We start from the raw sequence: 14,148 nt of genomic DNA, 5'->3' as shown, positions 1-14,148 counted from the left end.
TCCAACTATCTTAAAAACGGTTGTATCCAATAAATCTGTAAACTCCCTCCATATCTTTGGATCTTTTCAAGGTTGCAATATGTAGAATAACATGTTTTCTACGTGGACACCACTCATTGTTTGATATATTTGTAGCTGTAATCCTAATCTTCATTGCTTAAAATGTTTGAATAATTCCCACCCAATTTTAAGTCAAATCTTTTTAAAATTTCAATTTACTTCAAAAAAAATTTTAAAATATATCTTCCTTCAACTAAACAATTAAATTTAAAATACCATTTTTAAGAATTTTGAAATAGTGATATATAAACCATTAGTGTATGGAATGCAAGCATCTAAATATATATATTGATGAATTATAAAATGAGAGTAAAAACTCTAACAGTAACAAAGTTAGTGCGACTCGAATAGCGATACATGAATATCTAAATATTAGAGAAAAACATATCCAACATAACTTTTTTTTCCCTTAAACTATTTGTATGATTTATTCAACCACAAACTTTTCATTTAAATCTTATCTTCTTAAATCAATCTACTCCTTTTATCATATGTGGTTGCAATTTGCTAATTAAAATCAACTGTTTATATATACATTATCAGAGAAAATTCAATTTAGATTTTTCTTGAGTATGATATAGACTCTTATCATTTGACATTTCCACATACTTTCCTAAATAATAAACGCTAAACTGATCAGTTTCTGTTTAAAACTGTCTAAGTTTGGACATTTTTTTATTATTATAGGAAAATGATTTAATAAGCCAGCCCAAGAAGGGAGTGGGATAGAATTTGGGTATTAGGAATATGAACCACAACTATAGGAGTTGGCTAGTATAGTGGTGTAGATACAAATTAAGTTAAACCCGTTTTGAGTTGGTTTTGGAAATCAATCAATTGAATTTACCAACTCTAGTTTCAAAACAGCTATTGTTATTGATTATTTGCGGCTTGCTTTTCCATTCTTTTATTATGATAGATAAAATAAAAAAAGACACTGAGATAAACAAAACCTTTCTGCATTCTAATACTACTTCCAAATATTCAGGCTTCTCATCAATGGTTGCTGTAACCCAATAATAAACACAGACCTTACTGTAGTAATATGGTTGATAATTAAAATAAATAAATAAAACTATACTCTTCACTTTTATCATACAATTCTAACTTATTTATTATTTCATAACACCATTTTTTTTGCTTACCAAGAAAAAGATTATATGTATGTAAGTTGCACGTCAAACTAACAAAAAGATTTGAAGGAAAAATGATTACAACTGCCCCTTCACTTCACCCTCAACCCTACATTATTTTGTCGGATAAAGATGGAAGCCTTCGGAAGAAGTTCAGTGCCGGTGACGGCATCTGATCCCGAAATACCGGGTGCCGGAAATAGTAGAACCCGAATGCCATTGCTATCATCTTTGGTGGTACCAAATATAACACGAATGCCACCATCAAACATAATCCAACAAAAATGGCCGTCGCACGTGGGTCTCGCCATGTCACCAATGCTTGAACACGTTCGCCTTGCGTGGCGACATCACCCAATATGTTTTGCACACGTGCACCAATCGCGCGTAACTTATCATACCTCGTGCGTATAATGTCCGGTGATCGGGTGCTTGGCATTGTATCGAACTCTTCATCGAGTTCATCACGATCCACGCTGTCTGCCAATGACATCTTAGGACAAAAGTGGGGTAATTTCTCCTTTGATCTAAACCTATAGTTCCATACTCCAATCGCAAACACATAAAATGCCAACGTGGGAATGATCAAATCAGGGAACCACACCAGCATCACTAGCAATGCATGCACAAGTATCGTAGCCGTTGGATTCTTCCACATACGTGTATCCTCTATCCACCGTACCATATCAATCAAACACGATAGCACATTGACTATCCTTGACCAATTCGCACGTACTTTTCGCATGCTGAACGTGTGTGAGTCGGCATCGAGCATGTAACGGACCACTTCACTCCTCAGTGGTGGCTCTGATCGCGACAAGTGCGCGGCCAAGATTTTCACGGATGTGCTCCTCAGCATCTCTTGCTGGGGCATTCCTAAAGGCTTTATATGGTGCATCAACGGTAACAAAGGCTGAGAGTACACGTGTAAGAAATCTAGTGTTGGAGCTGCACGAACAAACCTTACAGCCACCTCCAGCTCACCCATTTTTTGTACCCCGCTATTACCCAACATCACCAACGGATATGTATTTTTGTACACCTTACCCGTTTCCAAAGTAGATACACGTATTCGTACTTTTCCCATGCGGAAGTCGGGACGCGTGGCTTCTTTTCCACTGTCAATGTCCAATGCTCCCCAACTATCCAACACACCTATTGTCAACACCGTACATGGATCATATACATTCCACGTGTACTGCTCATTCCATTTTGGATCTAAAGAATCGGACACTGTACGAGTTCGGACCCATTTCGACCCGTATTTTGCCACGGTGTATGCATCCGTAGACCCTTTACTGTTTATAGTTTTCATCGGCAACAAATTCTTACAACCAATGATCCCAAGCTCAAGTGTCCCGACTGGTGGTTTCCACAACTGTCTTGCAGTCGGCCGGTAATCACTGCAGACGTGCGCCGCCTCATCCATCACGTGATATCCACCGTCAAAACATAGGCTCAAATGTACTCTGCCTTTGTAGCCTTTCTTATCACTTTTTGGATCCTCGAGATTGAACCATCGAGATATCACTTTTCGATCATCGACACGACGTTCAATGGAGGTCAGCGGGATTCCGACGACTCCTAGTGTCACTGGTCCTTTCTGTTGGCGGTACTCGAGATAGAATATTAAATGTTCGGCAAATGGCTCGGCGGCTACGAACATGAGATCTTCATTCCATGATGGATTTCCGTTACGAGAAATAGAAGCTTTAGTTTTCTGCACTTGGAATCCCAATTGCGCTTTCATTTGAAATGAACCTTCTTTCAACGCCGTCAATGGCAAAATATCTTGCGCTTCAAGGACGGAAGCTCGAAGGTACCAAAGCTTAGGAGAGAGATAAATTTTGGCACGAGAACTCACAAGGTTACCGACGGCGTCCGATTTCCACGAATCAGGAAATGCTTCGTCAGCTTGGGTTCCGATCCAAGTAGCAAGCATTAGATCACCTCTATGAGCTCCACCTCCTTCTAACCTATACCATTGAGGTGCCAAGGGGCTATCCGGTGGGTCTCGTAAAGGAATCTCCGTCGCATCGAAACAAACCCCGCCTAAGAAATTGGCGCCACCCGCATCGGCCCAAACAGACACTTCTAGAAACGAGGAAGTTTCTGGTGTGTCGCGGGCGAAGGCAAATGTTTGGTCCCACTCAAAATACTTAGCTTTTCGAGCTGGTTTTGATGTCACGTGGCAACCTGCGGCGGCGATCTTAACGATGGGGCTTCCATTGGTGGGTAGGTTGCCTGCTTTCACTACTTTGACAAAAACATAATGCATTTTTTCAACAAGATCAAACGAGGATCGTTCGATTCGAGTGTGATCAGGTGGGTCCACGGAGGAAGCATAACTGGCAGGGGTTGCTGGTTGTGTGAATGGCGGCGGAGCAGAGGTGGTTCGTGTAACTTTGATTTCCGGAATAGACCCGGATGTAACTGATGCCATGATACCCGACTGTGGCGGCGGGACCCAGTTAGCTGATGTAGGATCAAGTACAATATCATCATCATGATCATCAGCTTGTACGGATTTCGAATCTGCTTCTGGCTCCACCTGATCATATCCTTCTGCTGGCTTCTCGCCTTCAGCTTCACCCTTTTCTTCTCCCGCTGACGCAGCTTCAACAGCCTTCACGGACTCACCGTCCGCAGGCGGACTTGCAGCATTGTCATCAGGCTTCACCTCAGCTGGCGGTGGTTGTTGGTCAGATTGCACAGGGGCCGCTGCATTATCTGAAGGCGGCTTCACCTTTCCCTCCTTCGCTTTCGCCTCCTCAACAGGCAGAGGAGGAGGTGGCGGCACATCATTAACATAATAAATCTTCAAACCAATCTCACCACGAATCCAACTAAGCAAATATTTCTTCTCCAAAGGATAATAAATCAAAGCTTCTTCACCCTTCTTAACGAACTGTCCCGAACTCAACTTCAGCCTTCCGAGGGAATTTTGCCTACTAGTTGGCCCATGATTCTTATCATGATAAACATCAAGCTCAAGCATGTCACTGAAAACATCAGAGGGTTTTTCGACATTGAACTGAAGAACCTCGTTCCATGTAGGGTTTATGTCCCTGGTAACCGTCCTTGTTCGCTTCCTTTGTCCGTAGTAGTCGACCACAACGTAAGGACTCGACGTCCCGTGACCATCTTTGGGTACTAAATTACGTGCATCAACCACTTCTACCACAAGTTTCTGAGTCGTCGCCATGAAAAAACAAAGAAAAAATCAAAATCTCTTTTTCTTGTTCCTTCTTAATTTTCAAATATAATACATTACGAGAGGAAAAGAGTTTTTTTCTGGGTTTATAACGAGAGGAAAAGGGTTTTTTTCCTGGGTTTATTGAGAGATGTTAAATAGTGTGAAAGGTAAAGAGATTTAAAGGTGCATAATAGCTTAACCTAGAAGGAGACACAAGACCTTTTCTTTTAGAAATACCATGACAGTTAAAGATTCTTAGGGTTCTTTTTAAAGCTTTTGCTTTTGACCGTCCTTTAGGCTTTAGCAGCATATATGTTTAAACAAAGCATCATGTGGAGTAGATGATGAGCTGAGCAGCATAAAGAAGGCAAAGGGTGATGGAATCAAGGAAGCTTTTGTCAAAGATGAGGCTCTTTCCTTTTTAGAAGTCGGTGCCAATCTTTGTTTTATGAGAGGGGGTAATTTGACAATGATGTAGCAAATGGCGATTACCAGTGCTGAAGTAGTCAGCAACAACACCGCCCCTTCTTTTTTTTCCTTTCTCGCAATCCAATGAAACCCTGATTGGAACATGTAGGGCAATTCTAGTTTGTAGCCTCATGCCAGTGGGGATCTACCATTACTACTTTTTCCTCACTTTTTTGAAACCGAGTAGTGGAGCAAAATTTATGTTTCAAACAAAATGATGGGGATTCTTGAAAACCAAATTAAAGCCCTTTTTATTATATGTGAAAATTGTTTATATATCTTTGACAAAAGAGTCGTTTCTGCTTTTATATAGTTTCATAATATAGAAGTGAGCAGCTGTTAAAACTATGTATACGAAGAAATTGATGATTTCGTAAAAAGAAAAAAGAAAAAAGTGGGGTTTTTCAAGGAAGTATATACATGAGAATCAGTTTGGCATTTCTGTTTGTCTAAAGTAATATACATGAGAATCAGTTTGGCATTTCGTAAAAAAAAAAAAAGTGGGGTTTTTCAAGGAAGTATATACAAAAATGTGAGGGTTTGTATAGAATAAGGTTACTCAAGAAAATTGATGAACCATTTTATTATTACTTTAACAAATTTAATGAAAAGATAAATTCTGAAATTGACATTTCGGAAATCTACAAACTTAGACAAATCGAAAAATAGAGAGCATTAAAGATTTGTAAACAATCAGTTTGTATCATAATCTGGAGAATGTAAGAAAATGTGATCCAAAATCTTGGCATTCCATACTAATAAAGATTTTTAGTATAGAAAAATAAAAGATTATTCTAGTGGGCATTTTTATAATAAATTATGTATTTTTACCATTTGGATAAAATTTTGTTATTTTACTTGAGCTTTAAATATGCTAAAACTTGAAACTAGCTCCATATGTATTCTTTTGTTGACTTGAAGTCACCAGTAATTTTGGGGAATTATTTGAGGTGTGTGTTGATTATTTGATACTAGGATGAACCAATAACTTTATTTAAGCTGATTACAAATATTCTTATTAACCTACTCTACCTTGGAAACCTTCTGTCATTACATTGATTTCGATTTTTTCTTCTGTCGAAACTAATGTATTATCGGTAACTGTGGCTATATTATTTTTAAGGACTACTATATCACTATATCATTTGGTATTTGAGTTTGGTCTCAATGTTCAACTTGATACCTAAATTAAATGACATAATGTGACCTAACGAAAATTTGATATATGTGTTCTAGTTAAAAAAACATAGGTACTTGATTGGGAAAAAAACTCAGGTATCAAATTGAATATTGTAAAATAAAATGTCAATAATGACAATATATCGTAATTAAAGAAAAAGAAAAGAAAAATATAACACACAGAGTTTATGTGAAAATCCTTTCAGGGAAAAAAAACTCCAAGCAAAGGAAAAGAAAATTTACTATATCGAATTCGAATGATTACAAAAAATATAGACTAAGCCTATTTATAGGTTTAAAAAACCTTATTCTAATTAACATCTAATAGAAGTAATGCAGTAAGGTTGAAACACCTTATTCATTATGTACTTTAATAATTTACTAAATAATAGATAAAATAACACAACATGATTAACAATATAGTAATTACTTATTTTTATATAATATTAATTTTAATATAATATATAGTATAAAATATTATTAAATAAAAAATCCTCTCCATTATTCATACAAACCCCGGCCCCAACCATCTTTCTACTTCATCTTCTAAAAAAAATATACATGTTCATCTTCTTCATACTCTCCTTCCAGAAAAAAATCTAGAAATCCATTCCCCCATTATTTGGTTGTCTTTTTTCACAAAAAAACTTAAGATTTGAATCATCCAAAAACAGTTCCAACCAAAATTCATGAAGATTTCCCTCTTTTCTATCTTTGTTTTTCTTTTATCTACAAGATCCGCATAACCGTCTATTGCAATAACACCATATGAGAGTTTGTGTTTTGAGGAACATGCATGTTTGCATGCTTGTGTTTTGAAGAGCATGGTAATTCTTATGATTCTTTTGGGTATTTTCTCAACTCTGTCTCCAATGTCCGACTCAGCCTCTCTTCTCTTCTTCATCATTTCCTCTATCTTTTTTGCTGGGCTTGTGATTTATTTTTTATGAAGGTAAAATTGTATATATATATTTTTCTATTCGATGGAGACCCGTAATAGTCATTCTAAGATATCCTCAAAGAATGGCCATTCTTAGACCCATAATAGGTCCTTCCATGGAATGAGATTCATTCCAACCAAATTTTGGTTTTACCGTACAGAATGGAATGAGACCTGAATAAGATTCCTATTCAGGTGAACCGCGCTGCTATAGGTACAATCACAAGAGAATACATGTCAGAATAATTACAACTAAAATGAAACTAATATGGAACACAATCAAATTAAAATTTAAAATATATTTAGATAAATTCCATAGATAATAATTATATATGATGGGATTCGAATAAGATAATATTTTATTAAATTTTTAAATATAGAAAATTAGTATATTTTTTAATATTTATATTATATTTTTATATTTTTTTATACCATATATATATATAATTGAAAAATGAATTGGGTTAAGCTTTCACCATGATGATTGGAGCCCAAACTCGATCATAGTATAAGGGGGTTTAATTTTTTTTCAGACCCAAAATTTGACAATATTTATATCTAAATTCTTTCATAGAACATGCATTTAGATTAAGAGAGATAACACAGCTAATCAATAAATCGATTTCAAACATTGACAACTTTGATATATTTTAATGTTATACTATAATATTATAAATATTTAATATTTATAGGTTTAAATTATATAATATATATGAATAATTTGTTATGTAGTTCAAAAACTGGTTTAAACTCGATTTTAAATGGCTGAAAGTAACGTTGTTGGGGAGGAGAACCTTTCAGACTCGTGTCTGACTGCAGCGAAACCATCACCTGTAGATAAAGCCTTGTCAACAATATTCTTAATAAGAGAACATCGTGGAGAAAAGTGATCACAAATTCTGAACATAAATAAAGAATTTGGATAATATTAAAAAATATATTATTATCATGACTATTTAGCAAAAAAAATTAAAAATTAAAAACCTAGCCTGTTCATATTCTTTAAAAAATAACAACCAACCAGCATCTAAATGAAAGAGAAATTTTCAACTACTGCAGTGCAAAATGACTTTGCTTAAACCTCTGTTGGCATAAATCAAGACAAATGAAAGAAAATACATATTATTATAAAGCCCGCTTCACAAGATATAACAGCTAGGTATCATGGGTCGAAACTAACCTTTATTAACCTAAAACCAAAGTTTTCATAACTGAATCAATCAAGTCATCGGTTCATTAGTCCATCCAGTCCAATTAAATAAATTATTAAAAAATTAATACCATTTTTCTTACTAATACCCCAATTAACTCCTGATCCAACCAATCTAATTTAGTTCAAACAATCTTGCAAAAAACCATCCTCGCACACAATATTTAAAACAGTGATTAATTTTTTGACAGAAGAAATTTAGTATGAGTACAACTGAAATGGATTTGCTACCTAGTGAGTTAAAGATGAAAAAACAAAGGTGGGGAATGGGGGTTATAGATGAAATAATTTCTTCACTTGAAAGCCAAATAAACTATGTGATATTGGTAACAAGAAGTAATGATAATCCATAGGTAATTTAACAAGAATTTTTTTCCTTCTAAATGCTTTTAGAAATGTTATTTTCGATTATGTACAGTTAATCCTAAATATTAATTCCTAACATACTGCGTACGTGAAAGTATGGTATTACGTTGTTGAAAGGTCAACAAAGGTAGGAAGCAACTTGTTAAAAAGGTTGAGCAAGTTGCACCGAATGTTGAAAAGTTGAATGGGATAATTGCAATTGTGGTCCCTAATTTTTTAGGCCATTTGCAAGTTAGTCCCTGAACTTCAACTATAAATAGGCCTTTTCATTTTTCATTTCAACCATCCCAACCAATCTTTCTCTCTTAGTTTTCTCTCTTCTCCCATTTGAGAATTCTTAAGGAATTCTATTTGTTTGTAATACTTTGGAGATAGTAAAGTTATCATCTGGTGTTAGTGCCCGAGGACGTAGGTATAATTTACCGAACCTCGTTAAAACTCTTGTGTTCTTTCTTGTCCTATTTTTCTTTCAATATTTGAGGGTATAATAGTAGTATTTAATTGTGCTATTAAATTACTATAGAAGGGATATTCTGTCTAAGGAAAGACTTGGTATTTAAGAGATCCATGTGATCCACCTCTCTTTCTTGGGAATTGAACTTTGTGTATTTTTTAGTACAATAATTTACACGCTTTCGACCCTATTAGAACAACAAGTGGTATCAGAGCCGAAGGTTAATCGTAGTATGCTCTGTGGTTGCAGTTTAAACTGATCTTCCACATCAGAAAAGATTTCCTTAAGTATATTGAAAGATTATGAAGAAAACTCAAAAGTGGTGATCTTTGATGGCACGGGCCATTTTGGTATGTGGCAAAGTGAGGTTCTAGATGCCCTTTTTCAGCAGGGTCTAGACATTGCCATTGATGAAGAGAAACCAGATGATGTACAGGAGAAAGATTGGAAGGCGATCAATCAGTTGGCATGTGGCACAATTCGATCATGCCTTTCTCGAGAGCAGAGGTATGCTTTTTCAAAGGAGACTTCTGCAAATAAGTTGTGGGTGGCACTTGAAGAAATTTTTTTGAAGAAAAACAGTCAAAATAAGCTCCACTTGAAGAAAAGACTGTTTCGCTTCACATACGTCCCAAGTACCACAATGAATGATCACATCACCAAATTTAATCAGTTAGTCACTAATTTGGTGAATATGGATGAGACATTCAAAGATGAAGATTTGGCTTTAATGCTGTTGGGGTCACTTCCTGAGGAGTTTGAGTTCCTAGAAACTACTCTACTTCATGGCAGGAGTGATATATCTCTGAGCGAAGTCTGTGCGGCCTTATACAGTTATGAACAGAGAAAGAAAGAAAAACAGAAAAACTCAATCAGAGATATAGAAGCTTTAGTAGTCCGAGGTCGTTCATACACTCGGAAGAAAACTCAAAAAGGGAGATCAAAGTCAAAGTCCAGACTCGGGAAAGATGAATGTGCTTTTTGTCATGAGAAAGGCCACTGGAAAAAAAATTGTCCAAAGCTGAAGAATAAGGGAAAAGCTACTGTAGATGCTTGTGTTGCTAAGCATGATACTAGTGACTCTGAACTATCACTGGTTGCATCATCATCGTCGTTCTATTCAGATGAGTGGATATTGGATTCGGGTTGTACCTATCATATGTCCCCTAACCGGGAGTGGTTCTCTGATTTAGTAGAACTAAATGGAGGAGTTGTTTATATGGGCAATGACAATGCCTGTAAAACTGTTGGGATAGGTTCAATCCAATTAAAGAATAAAGATGGGTCAACCAGAGTTCTGACTGATGTTCGGTACGTGCCCAGTTTGAAGAAAAATCTCATCTCATTGGGAGCCTTGGAATCCAATGGTTCAGTTGTTACTATGAGAGATGGGATTTTGAAAGTGACATCTGGCGCACTTGTGATATTGAAGGGCATCAGGAAAAATAACTTGTATTACTACCAAGGTAGTACAGTTATTGGAGCAGTCGCTGCAGCTTCCGGCAACAAAGAATTGGACTCAATACAGTTGTGGCATATGAAGTTGGGACATGCTAGCGAAAAATCCTTGCAAATTCTGCCAAAGCAAGGATTGTTGAAAGGTGCAAAGGCTTGCAAATTAAAATTTTACGAGCATTATGTTCTGGGAAAGCAAAAGAGAGTGAAATTCGGTACTGCTATCCATAATACAAAAGGTATTTTGGAATATGTTCACTCAGATGTGTGGGGGCCTTCCAAGACACCTTCATTGGGAGGAAAACACTACTTTGTTACTTTTGTTGATGACTTTTCCAGAAGAGTTTGGGTGTATACCATGAGAACTAAGGATGAAGTGCTTAGAGTTTTTCTTAAATGGAAAACTATGATTGAAAACCAGACTGGCAAGAAAATCAAGCGGCTTAGGACGGACAATGGAGGGGAATATAAAAGTGATCAGTTCTTCGATGTGTGCCAAGAGTATGGTATTGTTCGACACTTCACAGTTAGGGATACACCACAGCAGAATGGATTGGCAGAGCGTATGAATCGAACATTGCTGGAGAAAGTTCGATGTATGTTGTCCAATGCTGGGTTGGGCAAGCAATTTTGGGCTGAGGCTGTGACATACGCTGGCCATCTTGTTAATCGTTTGCCATCATCTGCATTAGAAAGAAAAACTCCTATGGAGGTATGGTCTGGAAAATCGGCTACAGATTATGATTCCTTACATGTGTTTGGAACCACTGCATATTACCATGTGAAGGAGTCAAAGTTAGATCCGAGGGCAAAGAAAGCTCTCTTTATGGGAATCACTTCTGGAGTGAATGGATTTCGTCTTTGGTGCTTAAGCACAAAGAAAATGATCTGTAGCAGAGATGTTACCTTTGATGAATCTGCGACATTGAAAAAGGTAGCAAATAAAGATATTCAGACGAGCAATACTACACAGCAGGTGGAGTGTACTCCAAAACAGGTGGAGTTTGAGCAGATGGAGATTTGCCCAGTTAATAAGTCTAATTCTCCAGCCACAATGGAGGAATTAGAGGTTGAAGAGGTTCTGACCCAAGAACCACTAAGTACACCAGAACCAGTTACAGTTGCAAGGCCACGGAGAGAAATTCGTAAACCTGCTCGATTTACTGATATGGTGGCCTACGCCCTTCCCGTTGTTGATGATATTCCTATCACTTATCAAGAAGCAATGCAAAGCTTAGAAAGTGATAAATGGAAAAGCGCCATGGATAAAGAAATGCAGTCTCTCCGAAAGAACAATACTTGGGAGTTGGCGCAATTACCGAAAGGTAAAAGGGCAATCGGATGCAAGTGGGTAGCGCAATTACCGAAAGGTAAAAGGGCAATCGGATGCAAGTGGGTATTCGCAAAGAAAGATGGATCTCCTAGAAAGAAGGATATTCGCTACAAGGCAAGATTGGTAGCTAAAGGCTACGCTCAGAAGGAGGGAATTGACTACAATGATGTATTTTCCCCTGTTGTGAAGCATTCCTCCATTAGAATTTTGTTGGCCTTGGTAGCACAGTTGAATTTGGAGCTAGCTCAACTTAATGTTAAGACGACTTTCTTGCATGGTGAGTTAGAAGAGGAGATCTATATGACTCAGCCCGAAGGATACACAGATGCTGGTGGTAGAAATTGGGTTTGTAAGCTTAACAAATCGCTATATGGATTGAAGCAATCCCCGAGGCAGTGGTACAAGCCATTTGATAGCTTTATGAGAAGGCAGAAGTACACAAGAAGCAAATATGACAATTGTGTATATTTGCAGAAGCTGCATGACGGATCTTTCATTTATCTACTCTTGTATGTTGATGATATGTTAATCGCTTCGAAGAGCCAAAATGAGATAGATAAGCTGAAGGCTCAGTTGAATCAAGAGTTCGAGATGAAAGATCTAGGTGAGGCCAAGAAGATTCTCGGCATGGAGATAAGTAGAGATAGACCGAGAGGCAAGCTCTGTTTAAATCAGAAGCAATATCTGAAAAAGGTATTACAATGTTTTGGTGTAAATGAAAACACAAAACATGTAAGTACCCCACTTGCTTCTCATTTGAAATTTAGTGCTCAATTATCTCCGAAGACTGAAGATGAAAGAGAATATATGGCGAAAGTCCCATATGCTAATGCAGTTGGGAGTTTGATGTATGCGATGGTGTGTACGAGGCCTGACATTTCACAAGCTGTTGGAGTTGTGAGCAGGTATATGCATGATCCTGGAAAAGGACATTGGCAAGCTGTGAAATGGATTCTACGGTATCTTCGAAAAACCGTAGATGTTGGTTTAATTTTTGAACAGGATGAAGCACTTGGTCAGTTTGTAGTTGGATATGTTGATTCCGACTTTGCTGGTGATTTAGATAAACGTCGTTCAACTACGGGGTATCTGTTTACTCTTGCGAAAGCCCCAGTGAGTTGGAAGTCTACCTTACAGTCTACAGTAGCTGTGTCTACTACAGAGGCAGAATATATGGCAGTTACAGAAGCTGTTAAGGAGGCTATTTGGCTTAATGGATTATTGAAAGACTTGGGAGTTGTTCAAAGTCACATTAGTCTATATTGTGACAGTCAGAGTGCTATTCATTTAGCGAAAAATCAAGTCTATCATTCAAGAACCAAGCATATCGACGTAAGATATCACTTTGTGCGGGAAGTCTTTGAAAAAGGAAAAATTCTACTTCAGAAGATTCCGACAGCAGATAATCCCGCAGATATGATGACCAAAGTGGTAACAACAATCAAGTTTAATCATTGTTTGAACTTGATTAACATCCTGAGAATTTGAGCACCTACAGGTGTATGGCGCTCGAGAGCGCATTTAGAGGCACTACAAAAGATAACTTTATCGAATTTGGGGAGTTGAAGGAAGTGTGTGAAGATGTGATTATCCTAATCAAATCTTCAAGGTGGAGATTGTTGAAAGGTCAACAAAGGTAGGAAGCAACTTGTTAAAAAGGTTGAGCAAGTTGCACCGAATGTTGAAAAGTTGAATGGGATAATTGCAATTTTGGTCCCTAATTTTTTAGGCCATTTGCAAGTTAGTCCCTGAACTTCAACTATAAATAGGCCTTTTCATTTTTCATTTCAACCATCCCAACCAATCTTTCTCTCTTAGTTTTCTCTCTTCTCCCATTTGAGAATTCTTAAAGAATTCTATTTGTTTGTAATACTTTGGAGATAGTAAAGTTATCATCTGGTGTTAGTGCCCGAGGACGTAGGTATAATTTACCGAACCTCGTTAAAACTCTTGTGTTCTTTCTTGTCCTATTTTTCTTTCAATATTTGAGGGTATAATAGTAGTATTTAATTGTGCTATTAAATTACTATAGAAGGGATATTCTGTCTAAGGAAAGACTTAGTATTTAAGAGATCCATGTGATCCACCTCTCTTTCCTGGGAATTGAACTTTGTGTGATTTTTTAGTATAATAATTTACACGCTTCCGACCCTATTGGAACAACATACGTGACATGTAATTATATGTACCAGCATAATTGTACTTACGTTCTTAAACTATTCTTCTATACCTTATTCCATAAAACTTGAATAATACCGTTAGGGTTTATATAATTTTTCTCTATCTAACATGCATGTGCAAGTGTCTACAATAAGAATACAAAGAGAAACATTATTTCTAATATATATGTCCTG

The 14,148-nt window shown here is 36.9% G+C and overlaps 1 protein-coding gene across 1 annotated transcript; it reads right to left on the bottom strand.

Moving 5' to 3' along the window:
* Positions 1–1,003: 1,003 nt before the first annotated feature.
* LOC107913462 (FT-interacting protein 7) lies at positions 1,004–4,808 on the bottom strand. The gene has a single exon (XM_016842056.2). It carries the CDS (start codon positions 4,396–4,398, stop codon positions 1,303–1,305), a length of 3,096 nt encoding a protein of 1,031 aa, XP_016697545.2. The 5' UTR covers positions 4,399–4,808; the 3' UTR covers positions 1,004–1,302.
* Between the last annotated feature and the right edge of the window lie 9,340 nt (positions 4,809–14,148).

This window comes from Gossypium hirsutum, chromosome A11 (genome assembly GCF_007990345.1).
Source record: "Gossypium hirsutum isolate 1008001.06 chromosome A11, Gossypium_hirsutum_v2.1, whole genome shotgun sequence".
Taxonomy (NCBI): domain Eukaryota; kingdom Viridiplantae; phylum Streptophyta; class Magnoliopsida; order Malvales; family Malvaceae; genus Gossypium; species Gossypium hirsutum.
Note: the sequence above shows the minus strand (reverse complement) of the source record. Positions and strands in the feature narration are given on the sequence as shown.